Genomic DNA, 16,827 nt, shown 5'->3' with positions numbered 1-16,827 from the left:
CTGTGCCCAACGATGAGTCGTGTTTTCTTTGCACTGTTGCTATTCTTATCCCTCCCCGGGGATGCTCTCCGCTTCTGCCTGTGCTCATACTACAGAAGCGTGTTTTGACGTGAGTCTTTTCAATGCCAGCACCCAGTGTAAATGTTAGCCCTTAGGAAAGGCAGCTGGGGCAGCTTCGCAATGGAAGGCACAGGACAAGAACCCTCATCCTTTCGATTGCAGATCCGGGGATCTGGTACGCTGTGTACTCGTCGTGTCGAGGCAACCCGGTAACCGGCACCGGTGATGAATTGTGAACACCCCCTTGATGCGTTTTCTCACCGACTTGTCCCCAGTTTGGTGCTTGGCATGGGGAAAGGCTCCCGGAAACACGTTGTTTGGCGCAGAACCATCGCACACGAAGCTGGGCTGGGCAAAAACACAAAGTGAAACGTGTTGTACCGAGGGACGCCGAGGGATGGTAAGAGGCCAAGGCTTGATGATGTACTTTGTTGGAATGTCCGTGGCGTCCCGTTATTGGAAAGTGACAGACGAGGTTAACTCGTCCACAACTGCTGAGGAGGTAACGTGCCAAAGACTAACAATGAATGGATTCTAGCCAATATCTTGATGATTTTTGCTCAAGAGTTTCGTTTTTTGAGGATTGAAATGTTTCCTTTGAATGCTGGCAAAGGAGGAATGTTGAACGCAAGCACAAAACATTTCGATTCGCACATTCTTACCTACTAGTTTTTATTAGAAATTAGTGAGCCCTTTGGAAAGTTGGGAAGGAATGCTACAGATAGCATCTCAGATATGGTGCTATTTACTCTTGATTGAGCATATGGAAGCTTAACCGGTTGATGATGGGAATGGGAAAATGGTTCAAATCATAACACATCTGTACCCTTCCCATTTCCAAACCAATAAACACACTCACAGACACACATACTCGGTCGTGGTTTACGCTGCAACTCGAGTCAACTAGACCACGGAATGGGCTCGGTTGCTCCTTGATTTATGCTGCCGCCTGTGCCCGATTATTTGTGATATCCTTGCCGCACCGACAGCAACGGCTATCGACCGAAGAAGCTACTTTTTCTTACGGCACCTTCCTGGAACGGGGTCGTTGAGTGCGACTGTGGTACCGCCCGATACCGCCCCCATTGCCCGATACCATTCCCCATTCCGTCACAGTCTGGTTGATGGCTTTTCCAGACCATTATTCACAGTTTATTGCTGTCAGCAGAGAGTCACAACGATGACAACGATCCGGTACCCGGTTTTCTGTGCAAACTTCCCCGAACGGCTTAAAAGCCACCGTGCTTGGCTTGCAGGTAGTACCCTCGTAGTGCTCGTTTGCATTAACCACCGATGGGAAGCACTACCGGAAACACGCCGGGCACGGGTAAATGAGGCGTGCATGTATGCATGCATAAATTTGTGTGGAAATTTATTATATTACTTAAGGTGACGCCTACGTCTCAGCCATTTGTCAATCCATCTTCTGTGCGCTCGTACATGCTCCGTGCTTCGACCTTAGCCTGAACCGTTTCTGTTTCTCTCGTTTCATGCCCATTGCCGCAGCTGTTCGCACCACCGTGGACACCGGAGAACCCGCACTATCACTACCAGGTGGTCGAGGAGCAACCGATCGGTACCATCCTGACGACGGTGCAAGCAACAGATGCCGACTCGACGATTGCCGAATACCGGATGACGGAAAGCAGCTTTTTCGAGATCCACAACACCACAGGTAAGGGCCACCGGCGCCACCGCCACCGCTTAACCTTCCATTGCGTTTAATCAAGTGTACTTGGGCTGAATGGGCCACACTTCACGGCTCTACTGCGCTGGATCGTCATCTGGTCTATATGGATGCAGCACATAGAACACTGCACAAAAGGTTAGACAGAATGAGGCTTTGTTTGACCCACACCCCACGTGTGTTATTGTGTTGGTGTGTGTTGTATATTGATTCTAAGGACAATGCGCCGTCTTTGCTATCACTACCGGATGCAACGGCAAACCGCAAACACTATCAGTGAGACACAGGAACCATTAACAAGACTGTGATAAGACAGAGCAAATGGTTTTGCCTGGCCTAACGTACGGTGCTATCGGGCTTTTATCCCGTGCCCCTTCTTGCCTGTTGACCATTAATCGATTATTTATTGAACACTGTCAAGATGCATTCCCGGGCACACACACGCAAACACAGAACAACAGTTTATCGTGGAACTGCTTCCGTTATAAGCAGTGTCACTAGCGCGGAAGGACGACATCATATATATTTAACTTCCCCTCAAACTGTCATTAGAGCGCGGGGCATCTGTTTTCCGCGCGTACATCACGAAGCGGCGGTCAGATGGTACGAGACACATTGCTTGCCGGTTTGCCGCCAGGTCCTTTCGCAAAAGTCGAAAGGAATCAATAAATTAGCAATGTGCGTAACGTCACCCTTGGAATGGCTTTCCGGCGGACGATCAACGGGGAAACGAGGTTAGCTAATCGGCTTAATTAGTTCCGGCTGCTCGTTTAACGCTTTGCGCCTTTGCTGCCTGTAACTGTGACTAGTGAACCCTAGTTGTGATGGGTGTAGATTTTGTTTTTGGGCGCCATTTTTAAAGTCTCCGCTTCAAAGGGAGATCGAAGGTGAAATATTGTTTTTGTGAATTTTTATTTCCTTATTTTCATAAATATTATGTTTACCTATTGGCCGAACTTTCCCGTTTTGTCAATGATAAAGGTCGCCTTAGAGCTCGCATGAAATTGAATTTTGTTTTTTTTTGCTATATTTCATTGAATATTAATCAGAATGTGGCTTATCGTACATCAAAACAAAGGGTATTGAATTCCCCAGCTATTTAGACTATAAAACATATTGGAATAATGAATAATAATCCTTGTGATTGATGCAACAGATGCCAAGGAAATGCATGTGTGATTGGAGCAACAGAACAAGGAAATGCGTTTAATTTATTAATTCAAAATGTTTTATAGTCTAAATAGTTGAGGGAATTTAATAACCTTTTTTTTGCTGTACGATAAGCTGCTGTACAATTAAAATTTAATAAAATTTATTCAAAAAAAACTCAAAATTTTGCGATCCATTTTACTAGATTTGTAACGCGGGCTTGACAGGGAAACTGTGTAAAGAAAAATTTGAAAAAGGGGATATTTATTTCAATCCATCTTTGGCAATGGTACAGAAACAACAAATGATAGTCGTTTATTGATTGATTGATTAGACCAGGGGTCTCCAAACTTTTCAGTTCGCGGGCCGCATTGCTTCACAATCAACGTTGTTGAGGGCCATTTTGACACTATCGTTAGAATGAGTGGAAGTTCAAATCTCGTTTTAATAAGAAAATACTAACAAAATATATCAAATTTCTGCAGCTTTCTTTTATTGAATTTTGATTTTCGTCTTACAGAAGAAAACAAATAAATTTTGATTAATTAGTTAGAAAAGAAAGCTTTTTAATTTAACCTTTACCCAGTCATCGCGGGCCTCATTAAAGGCTCTTGAGGGTCGCAAGCGGCCCGCGGGCCGTAGTTTGGAGACCACTGGATCATTCTGATCATTCCCAAATGACCGAATTCATTGAAACTCTGTAAATGAAATTTGAACGCTCTAAATGGCTTGTATAATAAAAAAAAACTTTTAAGTTCTTGGATGAACGAAAGAGCATGCTCATCTTGTAATCGTTCATAAAATCTCACGAGTAAGAAAAGCGAAGTATTCCTCATTTGTCATTTGTTACCAAATTAATAGGTTTAATTGAGTTGGTTGCAGTTTACTTACATATTAATGAGAGTAATGGTGATGGTATCTGCTCAGGTAGAAGCTAGAATCAGGAAATGTGTTTATTGAAAACATCATTTTCTTTATTTTTCATTTAGAACTCAAATGCAAGATTAACAGATCAACATGAAATTATGTTTTCTGTAGATATTTATAAAATAAAACTTCGTAAAAGTATAAGGCACTCATTATGAATGGATATTCTATTCTTCTACAGTATGCCACGTTTTCTACAGCAAAATGTCTCATTAAACATATTTTCTCGCCATATACCATTTACATTAAAAATTTAATAGACTGAATTTAATACATGAAGAATTTAATAGCATAATAGAATTTAATTCTTTATATTTAGTATATGTCTGTGAGTAAAATAATCACGTTAACCGACACTCGACCACTAAATGTGCTAATTATTGTGGAGTTCATGGTGTTTTAATGACATTTGTTGCCATTGTACACTCTTTTGGGCGCTCGGTCACATAGACTGTCGTGCGGGCTTCCTCAATTATATTTAAAACTTTAATCCAATCGTATATACACTTAGAGCATATAAAATAAACATAACAAAACAAAATCAAAAGAACTAGATTGTTTCACAATCGAACTAGATTGAACCAACATAAAAGCAGGCTTATGCGTCTGTTTAAAACATTAATTGCCCCTAAACAACAGCTGCCAATTGCCCACGCATCGGAACAGCGACATCAATTGTTGAAGCATTATCGATGGCACTCAGTGTCAGACTATTATGGGCGAAACATAATCTCTCGCACAAAAGCATTTGTCATTTAGCCCGTCGCTTGGCAGATTAAATGCCAACGACAACAACTGGGTAACGGTTGAGGGTTTGGTTTGTGTGCCAAGCGGTGCACAAATAGCCGGCTCACATATTTTAGCATTGTTTCGCTTCATCACCTCGGCTAATAATTCAACCGTTCAACCCATTCACGTTTGCCCGACAGTTGCGCACAGTCGGCACTGTTGACCATCGTCACAAATCGTCACCTAATCTGATGTGGCATCAACGAATTAACACCGAGGCAGGCGGTGTACGGTACAACACCTTTTCCTCCGCCCTTGATGCTCCCTTGACAATGATGCTGCCAATGCATGCTAAAAGTGTAATTATTTTATCATTTTATCCTCATCATAATAGTGGGCAAACAGAAGCGCACCTGCACTCAATACGGAAGTCACTGTCCCGTTTAGTGTGTCCCGGTGCCCTTTTTCCTGGCGCATTTCAAACTACATTTCTCGGAACGTTTGCCAGCGCTTTTGATTGCGGTGCGGTGCTTCGCCCCCCCGACAGCTGATAATTTATTATATTTCATTTTCCAACCACAACCCCTCGCTCCCTTCTGCACGGAACGGGCAATAATGTGGAAAGGATGCGAGCGCTATGCACCGTTAATGACAAAATTGTAGTCTGCACGATGCGTAAATATTCCAGTGCGTACAGTCGCAGTTGTCCGGCGGCATTTTGGTGTGGTGGTGGAGAATCCGGCTCGCCCGATTTGACATTCTAATTACGCGGCGTGAAAAATTAACGCACCACTAAATATCTTTTTCCTCCCCTCCCCCTTTCCTCTACCAGGGCTGGTGCGGAGCATCGCACGTATCGACTACGAGGCGACGCCGGTGATAAAGTTCAACGTGTCCGTCATCGATACCGGCGTGCCGCAGCTAACCTCCACCGCCCAGATCACGGTCGAGGTGGTCAACACGAACGACAACGATCCGGAGTTCGAGCAGCCCGAGTACACGCTGCAGGTGCGGGAAAACAGCCCCGTCGGCACGCTGGTCGGCATGGTGCGGGCCCGCGACGCCGATGCCGGCCTGTACGGCCAGCTGACGTACACGATCGTGGGCGATCACAGTGGCAACTTTGTGATCGATCCGGACACCGGCGCCATCACCGTGCACAACGCGTCGGCGCTCGATCGGGAGACGGAGCAGGAGGCGAGCCTGACCGCGATTGCGACGGACCGAGCGCCGGAGGGCATGCGGCGGTCGACCACGGTCCCGGTGCAGATCCGCGTGCTGGACGAGAACGATAATGGGCCCACCTTTACGCAGCAGATCTATCACGCGACGGTGGCGGAGAATGCAGCGCTCCATCCGCCGGCTGCCATTTTGCAGGTAAGGTCACACATACACACACACCCAGAGTTCCGTCCTAATGGTATCTGCATTGGTCATGTTTTGCGCTACGCTTGTGCGTTTCGGTTTCAGGTAATGGCCACCGATCCGGACGAGGGAGCAGCAGGAGACGTCAAGTACGCCATCCTTTCGGACAATGTGGGCGGCATTTTCCGGCTGGACGCGAACTCGGGCATCCTCTACCCGGGGGCCAGCCTAATAGGGAAAAGTGGTAAGTTAATGAAGGCGGAATTAAAAGTACTTGCTCCCCGCTCGGTACGCTCTCACTCTCGCGCGGGCGATTTGACGGCGGTTTTTGCTTGCAGTGCGTGTGCGCACGTGAAGCAATCGGTGCAGTCATGGCACTGGACGAGCTGATATCAATTTATTAGCTAACACCGTAATGGATTCGCTCGTGCCAGCACCACCAACCGCATCATCCCATTCCCGGCCGTCGTACATCCTCTCAAAAACTCACTTAATCGTTTCCCACTTTCATTCCCTGCTTCAGGTCAGTACCGCATCGATATTGAGGCGCGCGATGGATTAGGCTCGGGACCGCACAACGACGCAGCCACAATAGTGATCGAAATCCAGAGTATCAATCAGCATCGGCCCGTGTTCATCATGCCGGCACTCTACAATGCCACGGTGGAAATACCGGAGGTAAGGAAGCACATTCAAATGCCTTTCGCCCGTTCCGTCAGGGGCAAATACATCTCCTTTGTGCTGCGGCACTGCATACGCATGTTCTTTTTTTGCGGGTGCCCACATGGTACTACGCACGGTGCCGCACTAGTGCGTCGCGTCGTGTGCCACTGGCTGGGACTGTGTTTAATTGAGTTTTTCATTAAAATTCTATTGAAATTGTCACTCAAAGTGCTGGGGTGACGTGAGGCACGGCCAAACCATCCCGCCCCCCTACGGAAGGTGATAATATCGTAATAACGGGTGCTGCGCCACTTGTACACATTCTGACGCGGGTGGTTCGATTGGTGTCGATGTCGCGTGCGGTTTAAATTAAAACGCTCCTGTCCGTCGGGGGTTTCTCTGGTCCGAGAACTGATGATGGGTATTGCCATTTCATTGAGTTTTCTCTGTGTGTGTGTGTGCAGATTGTCCCATATGGGGTATGGTGAGCAGCGGGAATGCGTGTTTTTTGGAAGGGATGAAGCATATTGAATGTTGCAATATGTGGAATGCATATTCGGGAGCACTTCCGTTGTACTGACGGCTGTGCTATTGAGCGAGGAATAAAATCATTTTGTGTTGAGTTGAACTCATGAAATTCAAATATCTCAATGTTGTGTTGTTTGAGAGACGATAAGGAGTCTTTAACACGGGTAAAGGAGGGTGAGGTGTGCAAAAAAAAAGCAAAATGGGCAAACCGGTCCAATTTCTCTATAACAATACACAAACTACAGGAAAACGGGAACCCTTTGGTTGAGTTTTATAACGCTTTAAACAAAGACAACGTAACAAAGCTTGTATTCTTTTCATTTCTAGAATCTTGCTTCGCCCGATTACTTGGTGATGACTGTCAAGGCGACTGATAATGATTCGGGTTCGAATGGAAAAGTTCTCTACTACCTTCAGGTACGTAGCGTGTCAATCACTTCAAAGCCACGTATGTTTGTTCTGAAAACATCCCTCCGCTCGTGCTGCTAATACACTTCCACAGGTCAACAGTGTAAACGTGCAGGAGACGGACGAGTTTAGCATCAACGAGATGTCGGGCGAGCTGCGCATCCGCCGCCAGCTCGATCGTAAGCGCCAGTCCCGGTACGAGCTGATCCTGGTCGCCCGTGACCAAGGTACGCCGGCGTGGTTCGAGACGCTCCGCTTCCTCACGGTGCTGCTGGTCGATGTGAACGAGAACTATCCCGAGTTTCCGGACGCATCGAATCCGTACAAATTTTTCATCACCGAAAATGGAGCGCGCGATGTGCGGATCGGCAAGATCCAGGCGTTCCTGGACAGTCCCAACCCGTCCATCTTCTACTACATGCTGGTCGGCAACGAGGACGGTGCGTTCTACGTGGACAAAACGAGCGGTGACCTGTACACGAACCGGTCCGTCGATCGGGAAGAGAACGACCTGTACGTGCTGTACGTGCTGGCGAGCAAGCAGTCCGACCTGTACGTTAGCGAGCACGAGCGGGCCCTCCTGTCGATGGACCAGCTGGAGCGGAACGCAACCATCGCGAAGGTGTGGGTGCACGTGCTGGACGTCAACGACAATGCGCCCGTGTTCAAGCGGGACGTGTACTACGCCGGCATCAGCTCGAAAGCTTCGATCAACGAGCTCGTCACGATCGTCAATGCGACCGATCGGGATCTGGGCGTGAACGCGACGCTGGACCTGTTCATACGCGGCTCGTATCTGTACAAGTACGGCGCTACCAAGACGACGGGCAGCATTGTGCCGAGCCCGTTCGCCATCTCGAAGGACGGGCGTGTCGTAACGGCCAACTATATGGCGGAGTACAACCAGGACCGGTTTGTGCTGGAGATTGTCGCGAAGGAGATCGAATCGCCGGAGCGTGAGGCGGTCACCCGCGTGCACGTGTGGATTTTCAACCCGGAGCAGCTGGTGCGCATGATACTGTCCCGGCCTCCGTCCGAGGTGCATCAGGATCGGGACGAGATTGTGTCGGAGCTGGGCAATGCGACGCAGCGGCTCATCATCGTGGACGAGATCCGATATCATGTGGACAGTCTCGGGCGCATACGCATGGATTGGTGTGATATGTACTTCCACGCAGTTGACATGACCACGCAGATGATCGTACCGGTGGAGGAGATCTTGCGGGAGATCGATGCCAAATATGATTTTCTACAGGTATGAATTGTGGGTTTGATGTGTCATCATCAGCTAATGTGTGTTTGCATCTTGGCAGGATTACAATGCTGGCTTCTCGATAATGAATGTGGTGCCAGCGTACGCTACCACGGTGCAGGATGAGTTTGATCTGGCACTGGCGGCGTTGATTGCACTGCTGATCGTGCTGTTCGTTGGTGCGGTTAGTTTTATTGTACTCTGCTGCTGCTTGAAGCACTGGTAAGTTGCCGTTGGTGAACTAAGAATTTAGCTAGTGTGCCAAATCTATCATTCTATTCTCACCTCAAACAGGTCGATCACGATACCGAGCGAAACGAGAAGAAAGGATGCGCTGATCAAAAAGCAAATCATAGAAGACTTAAACACCACCGAAAATCCACTGTGGATTGAGCAGTAAGTACTATTCTGAATTTAAAAAAAATCCAAATTTGAAGGACGACCGCCTCATTCAATGCTACTTTCAACGCGTTTCGCAGGAAGCTAAAGCTCTACGAGGAGCAGGAGCTAACGATGCAGGTATTCTCCGAGCCGGAGATGTCGCAGCAGCAGTCGAACAGCACCAACAGCTCGCAGGATCCTCCCTCGCAGCTTTCGCTTACGCTTGGGCTCGACCATCACCATCAGCTGCACCACCATCAGCAGTCGGCGGCGCACCAGCAGCGACGGGACTCGTACGATCTGTCGCAGGCCGGTGACAACACGTACGCTACCATCCAGCCGCGCAACTACGGCACCGGCAACTTCAGCACGGTGCTGGGAAGCTCGCTGGCACCGCCCGGCGCCTTAAGCTCGTCCGGTGTTACCAGCCCCAGTGCGACGAGCTCGAGCGAGGTGGCCGATTACGCGACGTTGCGCAACAGTCGTGCCCCTTCGGTAAGTAACGATTCGCTGTGGACATAATTATATTCCTTCTAATTGTGGTTTTTTTTTGCGTCACCATTCCACCAACAGCAGCTGTTCGAGTTCCGTGGCTCCACGTTTCAGGTGCAACAACCGGGTGGCACGGATCAACCAGATTATGTGACGGAGCTTATGTAGGTTGGATGGACGGCCGCCACCAGCCGCCAGTTGGACGGAGAGCGGGTTCCCGTCCTATTCGCACAGCACAGTTAGAGTAACTTAGCAGTAGGATTCTTTTCCGTAGAGTTGTTTTTACTCGCATACTTGGAAGCATTCCGGGCGCAAACCCCCGTAGAGTTCGTAGAGTAATTTGCACACGGAACTAAAGTACAGTGGCGCCTACAGTGCTGCGATAGTGAACTGGTTCGCTGCCAGAATTGATGGATGGCATAGTATCGCTCAAAGCGTGTCCCAACATGTCCCATAAGTAGGGCGTGTTTAAGGAAGGGAGGGCACGAACATAAACAACAAGACTTAAGCAAACGAAGGAAATGGATGCACACAGGCTCGTCGATGAGCGAATTACGAGATTAAATGATAGAGACAATAAATAGATTTTACTGCGAGCGTTGGGTGCGCCACGTGTACCGGCGACAGGCGTAGCACTGGCAAGGAAGACGGAATAGTTGCGGATGGAATTGCCTACGGAAATAACCCCGTTTCAATCATTTCGTGCACGTATTGTGTGTACTTCCATCAATTAATTTATTTTCAATCATTATCACACCATTACCTTAACCTCTCCCATCGCAACGGAATTAATCATCCTTCACGTTGGTGCATTTATAAGCATTTCCGTGGGTGGAAAGGTGTCCCAATGCCGGGGCTGCAGTTATCCGGTGTTATTTGCCACTGCTGGAGGTTTTTTTTGTGCCGTATGTGTGTATTGTGCAACATCATTGTTAAGCACGGTGCAGGAGCAGGAGGAGTAACGGGGGGAACAACAACATGTCACCCGTTAGCCGCTCGATTGGTGGTCAATTCATTAGCGGCCGCAATTTTATGCTTCACGCTCATTATTCTTCGGCCTCGGCTCGTTTGCATGCAACGATAACGAGGGATTTCTGCGGTGGCAGAATTAATATGAAGGGAAATATCGGTGACCGAGTGGCAATGGGAGTGAATAAAAAATGAACAAAACAAAGCAGAAAGCTGGCAGGGGCGACGAGGCATAAAGGGCCACCTCCATCATGCGAGTATCCGGCACACAATTGATTGTTGATCCTATAAGCCGTACAACGTGCCGTTTAATCATTTCCGTTCTGTTTCGGTTGCCGTACCACCGGCCCTTTGAGTTTTGCGTTCTTTCCCTTCCTCTCTCTCGTTTGCACTATTGTTAACTTTAACCTCATTTTCATGTCATTATTATATATGTGCACTACAATGTTCCCGTTTTTTTGTTCCAACTTTGCCTCTTTAAACATTGATTTTAATGCATTCAATTAAACGAGATGAAAGGATCGGCATTGCAAAGTATAACTGCATGGGAGGTCATCAGCACACATTGGCGCCTCATTAGCAGCGACAAGTCCCGTTTTTCCCGACTTTCGCTCGCACCCTTGACTGATGTGAACAGCAAAAAGCGGTACGGTTCGTTTTGTAATGCAAATGATAAATATTAGTTTACGTTGTTTGTTTTTTTGGTTGCTGTTGCTTCTGTTTGGTTGCATTACATTGTACGGCAGTTTACTCGATAAGCGGCTGCATGCTTTTCGGCCTGCATTTATCGCCCTCGCAGTAGCTTTCGTAACATAACTTTACATTCAATTGTCATCCTGGCTGCGTGCCAAACGACACACCCAGAAATTCTTTTTTTTAATATCAAGCTACCGCCTCGTTTTCCCAACACTACTATCGCTACTTAATTTTTCACGTTTTCCGAGCTTATCCCCAGTGCGAACGGTGTCGTGCGGCAATGGCCACCCAGCTAGGCTAGGCTTGATTGGGCCAGCGAATTAAACAAAAAAAGAGATCACAAAAATCTGTACATAATTACAATAATGAATGAGAATGTTTAAACGCTGATTTTAAATCAATTAAACGGTTCACAGTGCATGGCGCCCGCGCGATGGTCTCGTGTGCCAGCGATGTAAAAAAAGAAGATGTTTTTATGTTAAAAAGTTCAGCGAGTGTGAACGCGCTGGGAAATGTGAACCAATCAAAAGGCCACGAAAACACTCTCGCACACGATTGAACTCAATGTACAAAGCAAACTCAAGTTAAACAGCAAACACGTGTAGTTTTGGTCAGAAGCAAGGAAATAGAGACGGCATTGGCTAAAATAGTTCAGTTAGAGTGCAGATCAGTTGAAATCTATAAGTAAGTTTTCTGAACAAAGCGAGTGGTACAGTGGTGGAGATAGATCCTGTTCTCCCTTAGGTAAGATCATTTAATTTGTGTTAAAATGGTACGTTTTTTGATGCATTGTTTTTAATAATTGTATTTTTTTCTTCTTCTCTTAAAATTTTAATACTTGTGCGGTATAAGGTACGAAAATTGTTTACTCTTAATTTATCCATTAGCACCTGAATTTAACCGTGAACCATGGTTTCTGTACAGTGTATGCGGGAACTTTCCTGGGCAGGGTTGTCGTAGAGCAATGTGTGTTTGTGAAACGGAATGGAAGCGTTAATACATAAGTTGATAGACAAAATGTGTACACGTTCTTCCCTACAAAAAAAAAAAACAACAACACAAACTATTGTATGAAGAGTAACACAATGTTAGGGAAAAATAAAGTTTTTAAGCAAAAGTATATTGCAACTTGTTGCACTGTGTTTTTGTCATTCCTTGTTGGTTATTTTTAAGAGAGTTGTGTTGAGGGCGCTTAATGCGTTTTTTTCTCATGTGTTCCAGTTACATGCTTACAGTTGTACTGTACAGTCGTGAATTTTTATGTTTGCTATACTTGGTTTTTCTTGGCTTTCAATTCTTTCTCTCACTCTTTTACTGTCATTAGTTTTGTCTCTATTTTTTGTCTTTTCTATTTATCTTTATTGTAGTTTACTTTCTGAGCCGTTATTTCTTTTCTCTTCTCAAGTAAACTCTCTTCAGTCTATTCTTGTTTTAGTTTGTATGTATAGTTTGAGTTTCTGTTTGTCTTATTATTTGTTAACCACCATTATGTGTCTGTTAATGCCATTATGTGTATCATGAATTTTATTATGAAATCAATTTATTATGAATATCAATTTTGCACAACTAAATCAGCTCAAATAACAGTCGTTAAACATTACATGATTATTTTTAAATCGCTCTTCAATTACTGAAAATGTGTATTTTTTATTTAACGAATGCAACCAAACATTTGTCCTTGACTGTTGCTGTATTATTCAGCCAAGGCGAGGTCCCGCAAAAGCGCCCTTTGGTATGCAATACGCATACCACGCAATCAGAGGAATAAATACAGTTGCGGTTGGCTGGGTTTTATTACTCGGTATTGGTTACACCCTGGAATTCAAATTCATATTTTATTTTTTTTATACTCCACCAACATAGAAGAATGCTCCTTTTATTTCCTTTTCCTCTTCTATTACCATTCAATGAAAATAACGAAACAAAAAGAAACAAAACGATCAATTGCCCTTGCTTGGTTCCGGCACCTATTTGTACATTTCCTGGAAGAGTATGTAAATCCTTTGAACTATTTATGCGATGCTGCATGTAAGCCTATCAGTTACAGTCATCCATTCAGACAGGCTATCACTAGCCCTACTCACAGGATGCAACGATGCGAAGCAACTACCCCCAACGGACACCGACGACACGGTAGGCGTGTAATGATGATCAGAGCACATATCCGGGGTTGAAGCGAAAGGCCACCCGATGGCGTTGTTTCACATCTCGCATAATCAACCATTAATAATTGAACCCACCATCAGCCAAAGGAACTGGAGCAAACCGAATAGGTGAACGACTGAACCGGGTCTGTGAAGTCGAGTCGACGGGTTGTGCCGACCCGGCATCGACGAAGCGTCCAAGAACTGGAGCAAACTCCAGCGAACGAAAGGGAAACGAGCGAAACCATCGACACGCGGTACGGCCAGTTAATGATTTATTTGTGCCGTGTGGGCCCTTCCGTCTGGGGAGTTCTTTCCGAGGGCGGTTTGCGTTGAGGTCGGTCGCCCAAAACTGTACGTCGATCGGTCGATCGGCTTCGGGCCAGTAGGTTCCGTGATTGCACTTTATTTCATAACAAAAACAGTCTTTTCATACCGTAGTGACTCGAGCAACGGGGTGGGTTATGTACTGTACTGAGGAGAGAGAGATTGTGAGGTCGCACGAAGGATGAAATTAATTTACTCACATGCAGTTGCACTTTCGCCGCTGCCCGACGAAATGATAAAGGAGCTTTTGGCAAACTTGGCCCACCAGGGTTATCATTATGCTTCCGAAGCGCAAACAGCTTCTCATTATCGCGGCGAGAAAACGTGCGAGGCGGAACGTCCCTCTTGGAGTAGAATTTTGTGTGGTATTTGTTGTTGCACTTTATCTTAAAATCTTGAATCATATTGAAACATTCTAACAGCGAGCGGACATGCTCTTTAAACAAACATTCTTGGGTGTTTGTGACTTTGAACTGCACCGAAAAACATACAACCTTGAGTGCAGGGAGGTCTAATCTCTTCCTTGATCTCTTGATCGAATTGGTATGGCTTCGCGCGACCTTTCCTCAGCTCGTTCGGGGCCAGAGACCAGCAGAATCTCCGTAGCCGAGCCGTCGTTCTTCATTTCGGGGTGTCGATATTTTTGTACGTTTTATTTTACGTAACACATTTGTCGCGCATTTCACCCAAAAACAGCTACGCAGATGCGGTTTCCCGTTGTGCCTGGCTTGAGCTTCGGGGGTTGTTGGTCCTGGTTTTTTTTGTTCCATTTCGATTGACTCTTTTATTTGCTGTTGCATGAGTTTTGTTTGTACTACGTTTTGCGCGGTTTTGCATTGCTCTTATTCGAACCGCCTCCACTCACGATCTCCCGTTTCCGTGTAGTGTGCGTGTTTGTTTGAGTTGTGAGTGTGTTTTTCCCCTCATGCTGTTCTCTTTCACTGTGACTCCCTTTCGAAACGTGCTGCAAGGCTTTCGGGGTAGTGTGGGTCTGCAGGATCAGTGCAGCCGCATATCGGAATTCCGGGAGCATGTCTACGAAGGGTCATTAACCTTGTGAGGTAAAAGAGCGCTAATAGTAAATCATTTATTTAGTTGCAGTGTATTATGATACCTGTTTTTAAAAGGTTGATAGGGTTGATTACGATTGACAATGGCTGTCATCTAAATAATAGCTCCAATGTCTTGTTATTGTCATCATACAAATAGTTGTGAAAAATTTCATAATTTTGTACCGTCATGTGGTCCTCGAGAGCCTATAATGCGAAAAAAATGATTTTGTAATTAACTGGTAAATAGTCTTTGGATTTAATAAAATTTGGATTATAATCATCAAAACATTTATTTCTATTACTAACAGACGCAAATCGAGCTTCAATAACATAAATCTGTTGAAATTTGCTATACTAATTAAGTTTTTTTTAACCGAAACGAGGTTTCAACGTTCCCATTAGCTAAAGGAAACACCAAATTTGTTATTTGCGAAGCAATGCGGCCCGCGAACTGAAAAGTTTGGGGACTCTTGCATGCCATGCTAGAAAAAGACCTAAAAAACTATCTAATCAAAGTATACCATTCCGTTGATAAGTTGTTTTATTTAACTTTTGATTTTGCATTCAAATGTCATATTATTTCTACACCGCAATATTCAATTGCTTTATTGTTGTTTAACATTATATCCGCATGATGGACATTTTATGGTGAATTTTTTTCTTCAAAGCTTAAGAAAATCGAGTCCACTATGGTATTACATTGACATTCTCTTAATCGATTGAAAGTACTGTAGGAAGATTCATTACGCAAAATAAATGTTACTACATCAGCCATCCATGCATCATGGGGTCATACCGTTGAAACAAACGCCTCCCATCGGAAAAGCCGACATAATATAACATGAGGAAGGGCAGCATAACTAACTCTATCCCGCTATCCTGTCGCACTCGGTCGGTTGAGGTGAAGCATTGAAAAAATTTGCTCTTTATTTTTACCCACACTTCACCCATACACCGACTCCGACGAGTTTATTCTGCGCCAGGTGGTAGGTTGTGCTTCAAACCGCAAACGATCGACCAAAAGGGCAGTAGCGATAGGAATATTTCTCGGCGAAGTTATTTTACGGCTTTGCAAATGCTTTCCGAACAGCACAGTCAACAATCACCGCTTCTTCGAGCTGATGATCATGGTGAAGAAAGGAAGGAACATAGGGGAAACGGCGTTTGTATGTGATAAGATTTATTTACTTTTGATTTAGCTTTTGGAGTGAAGTTTATTTTTAAAACACTCAACCCACACGACCTGCTGTCGCGATCACGGCCTGGGCCCGAGTTTACCAACATCAACCGACGTTAGTGAGAGCAGTAGGGGGGGGGCAGTATTAGAAGCAAAGCATCGAATTGAATATCAGTGGCGAATGAAGCAAATGAGACTCGAATATCATCAAAACGAACGACGAAAGACCGCAGCTACACAATCCGGCGGGCTACCGGTGGAATGCAGATCGAAAGAATCATTCGCAATCGAGGCGATCTGCCCCTCCCTCTGCCGCTGCTGCTTCGAGAGATGCTGGAAGCTGGCGAGCGGCAAGCGAAATATCATCGACGATTGAATGAACGCCTGAATGCCGCTACAATTGTCATGAGACTCGTTGAGGAGGTGACATTCTTGGGTCCACCTTTTACCCGACCACCTTTCCCACAGGCCGGTGGAGCTGGTGCCGATCGTTGGAGAGATTTGGAGCGGAGGGAACCAAGCAAAAAAAAAAACAACCGAACGAACGCGAATTATGTTGCAAACGGGATGACATTCGCGCATATAAATTCAAAGCGAGCTGCCTCACACTGTGTGAGTGTGTGTGTGTGTGGTTTTTTGCTCAGCTTCCCCCCGGCCCCATAAACAAACGGGTTGAAAGTGAAAACTGAGGAGAAGGTAGTAGAGCCGGTGGGCTATTTTATGATTGTGGTTCGTCGGTAACGAAGCGGTCCCACCTGAGGGATCGCGTTTTTTGTTGTTGCTGTTGTTGTTTTGCTTCTTGTGACTTCCCTTGCGCGCCC

General features: G+C 45.8%; 1 protein-coding gene across 11 annotated transcripts in view; it reads left to right on the top strand.

Annotated features, from left to right (window-relative positions):
• LOC120904216 (cadherin-87A) overlaps positions 1-12,426 on the top strand; it is a 135,257-nt gene extending 122,831 nt beyond the window's left edge. For 9 of the 11 annotated variants that reach the window (XM_040314071.1, XM_040314054.1, XM_040314062.1 and 6 more), the window contains 10 exons: positions 1,567-1,735; positions 5,385-5,929; positions 6,023-6,161; positions 6,441-6,595; positions 7,436-7,525; positions 7,611-8,771; positions 8,830-8,990; positions 9,063-9,164; positions 9,248-9,644; positions 9,723-12,426. In XM_040314071.1, the coding sequence (XP_040170005.1) occupies positions 1,567-1,735; positions 5,385-5,929; positions 6,023-6,161; positions 6,441-6,595; positions 7,436-7,525; positions 7,611-8,771; positions 8,830-8,990; positions 9,063-9,164; positions 9,248-9,644; positions 9,723-9,809 (3,006 nt within the window). In that variant the 3' untranslated portion in view covers positions 9,810-12,426. The remainder of the gene's footprint in view (positions 1-1,566; positions 1,736-5,384; positions 5,930-6,022; positions 6,162-6,440; positions 6,596-7,435; positions 7,526-7,610; positions 8,772-8,829; positions 8,991-9,062; positions 9,165-9,247; positions 9,645-9,722) is intronic. The other 2 variants (XR_005739730.1, XM_040314124.1) reach the window with 2 other exon arrangements.
• The last annotated feature ends 4,401 nt before the right edge of the window (positions 12,427-16,827 follow it).

This window comes from Anopheles arabiensis, chromosome 2 (assembly GCF_016920715.1).
Source record: "Anopheles arabiensis isolate DONGOLA chromosome 2, AaraD3, whole genome shotgun sequence".
NCBI lineage: Eukaryota > Metazoa > Arthropoda > Insecta > Diptera > Culicidae > Anopheles > Anopheles arabiensis.
This window is presented reverse-complemented; position numbering and strand designations above follow the sequence as displayed.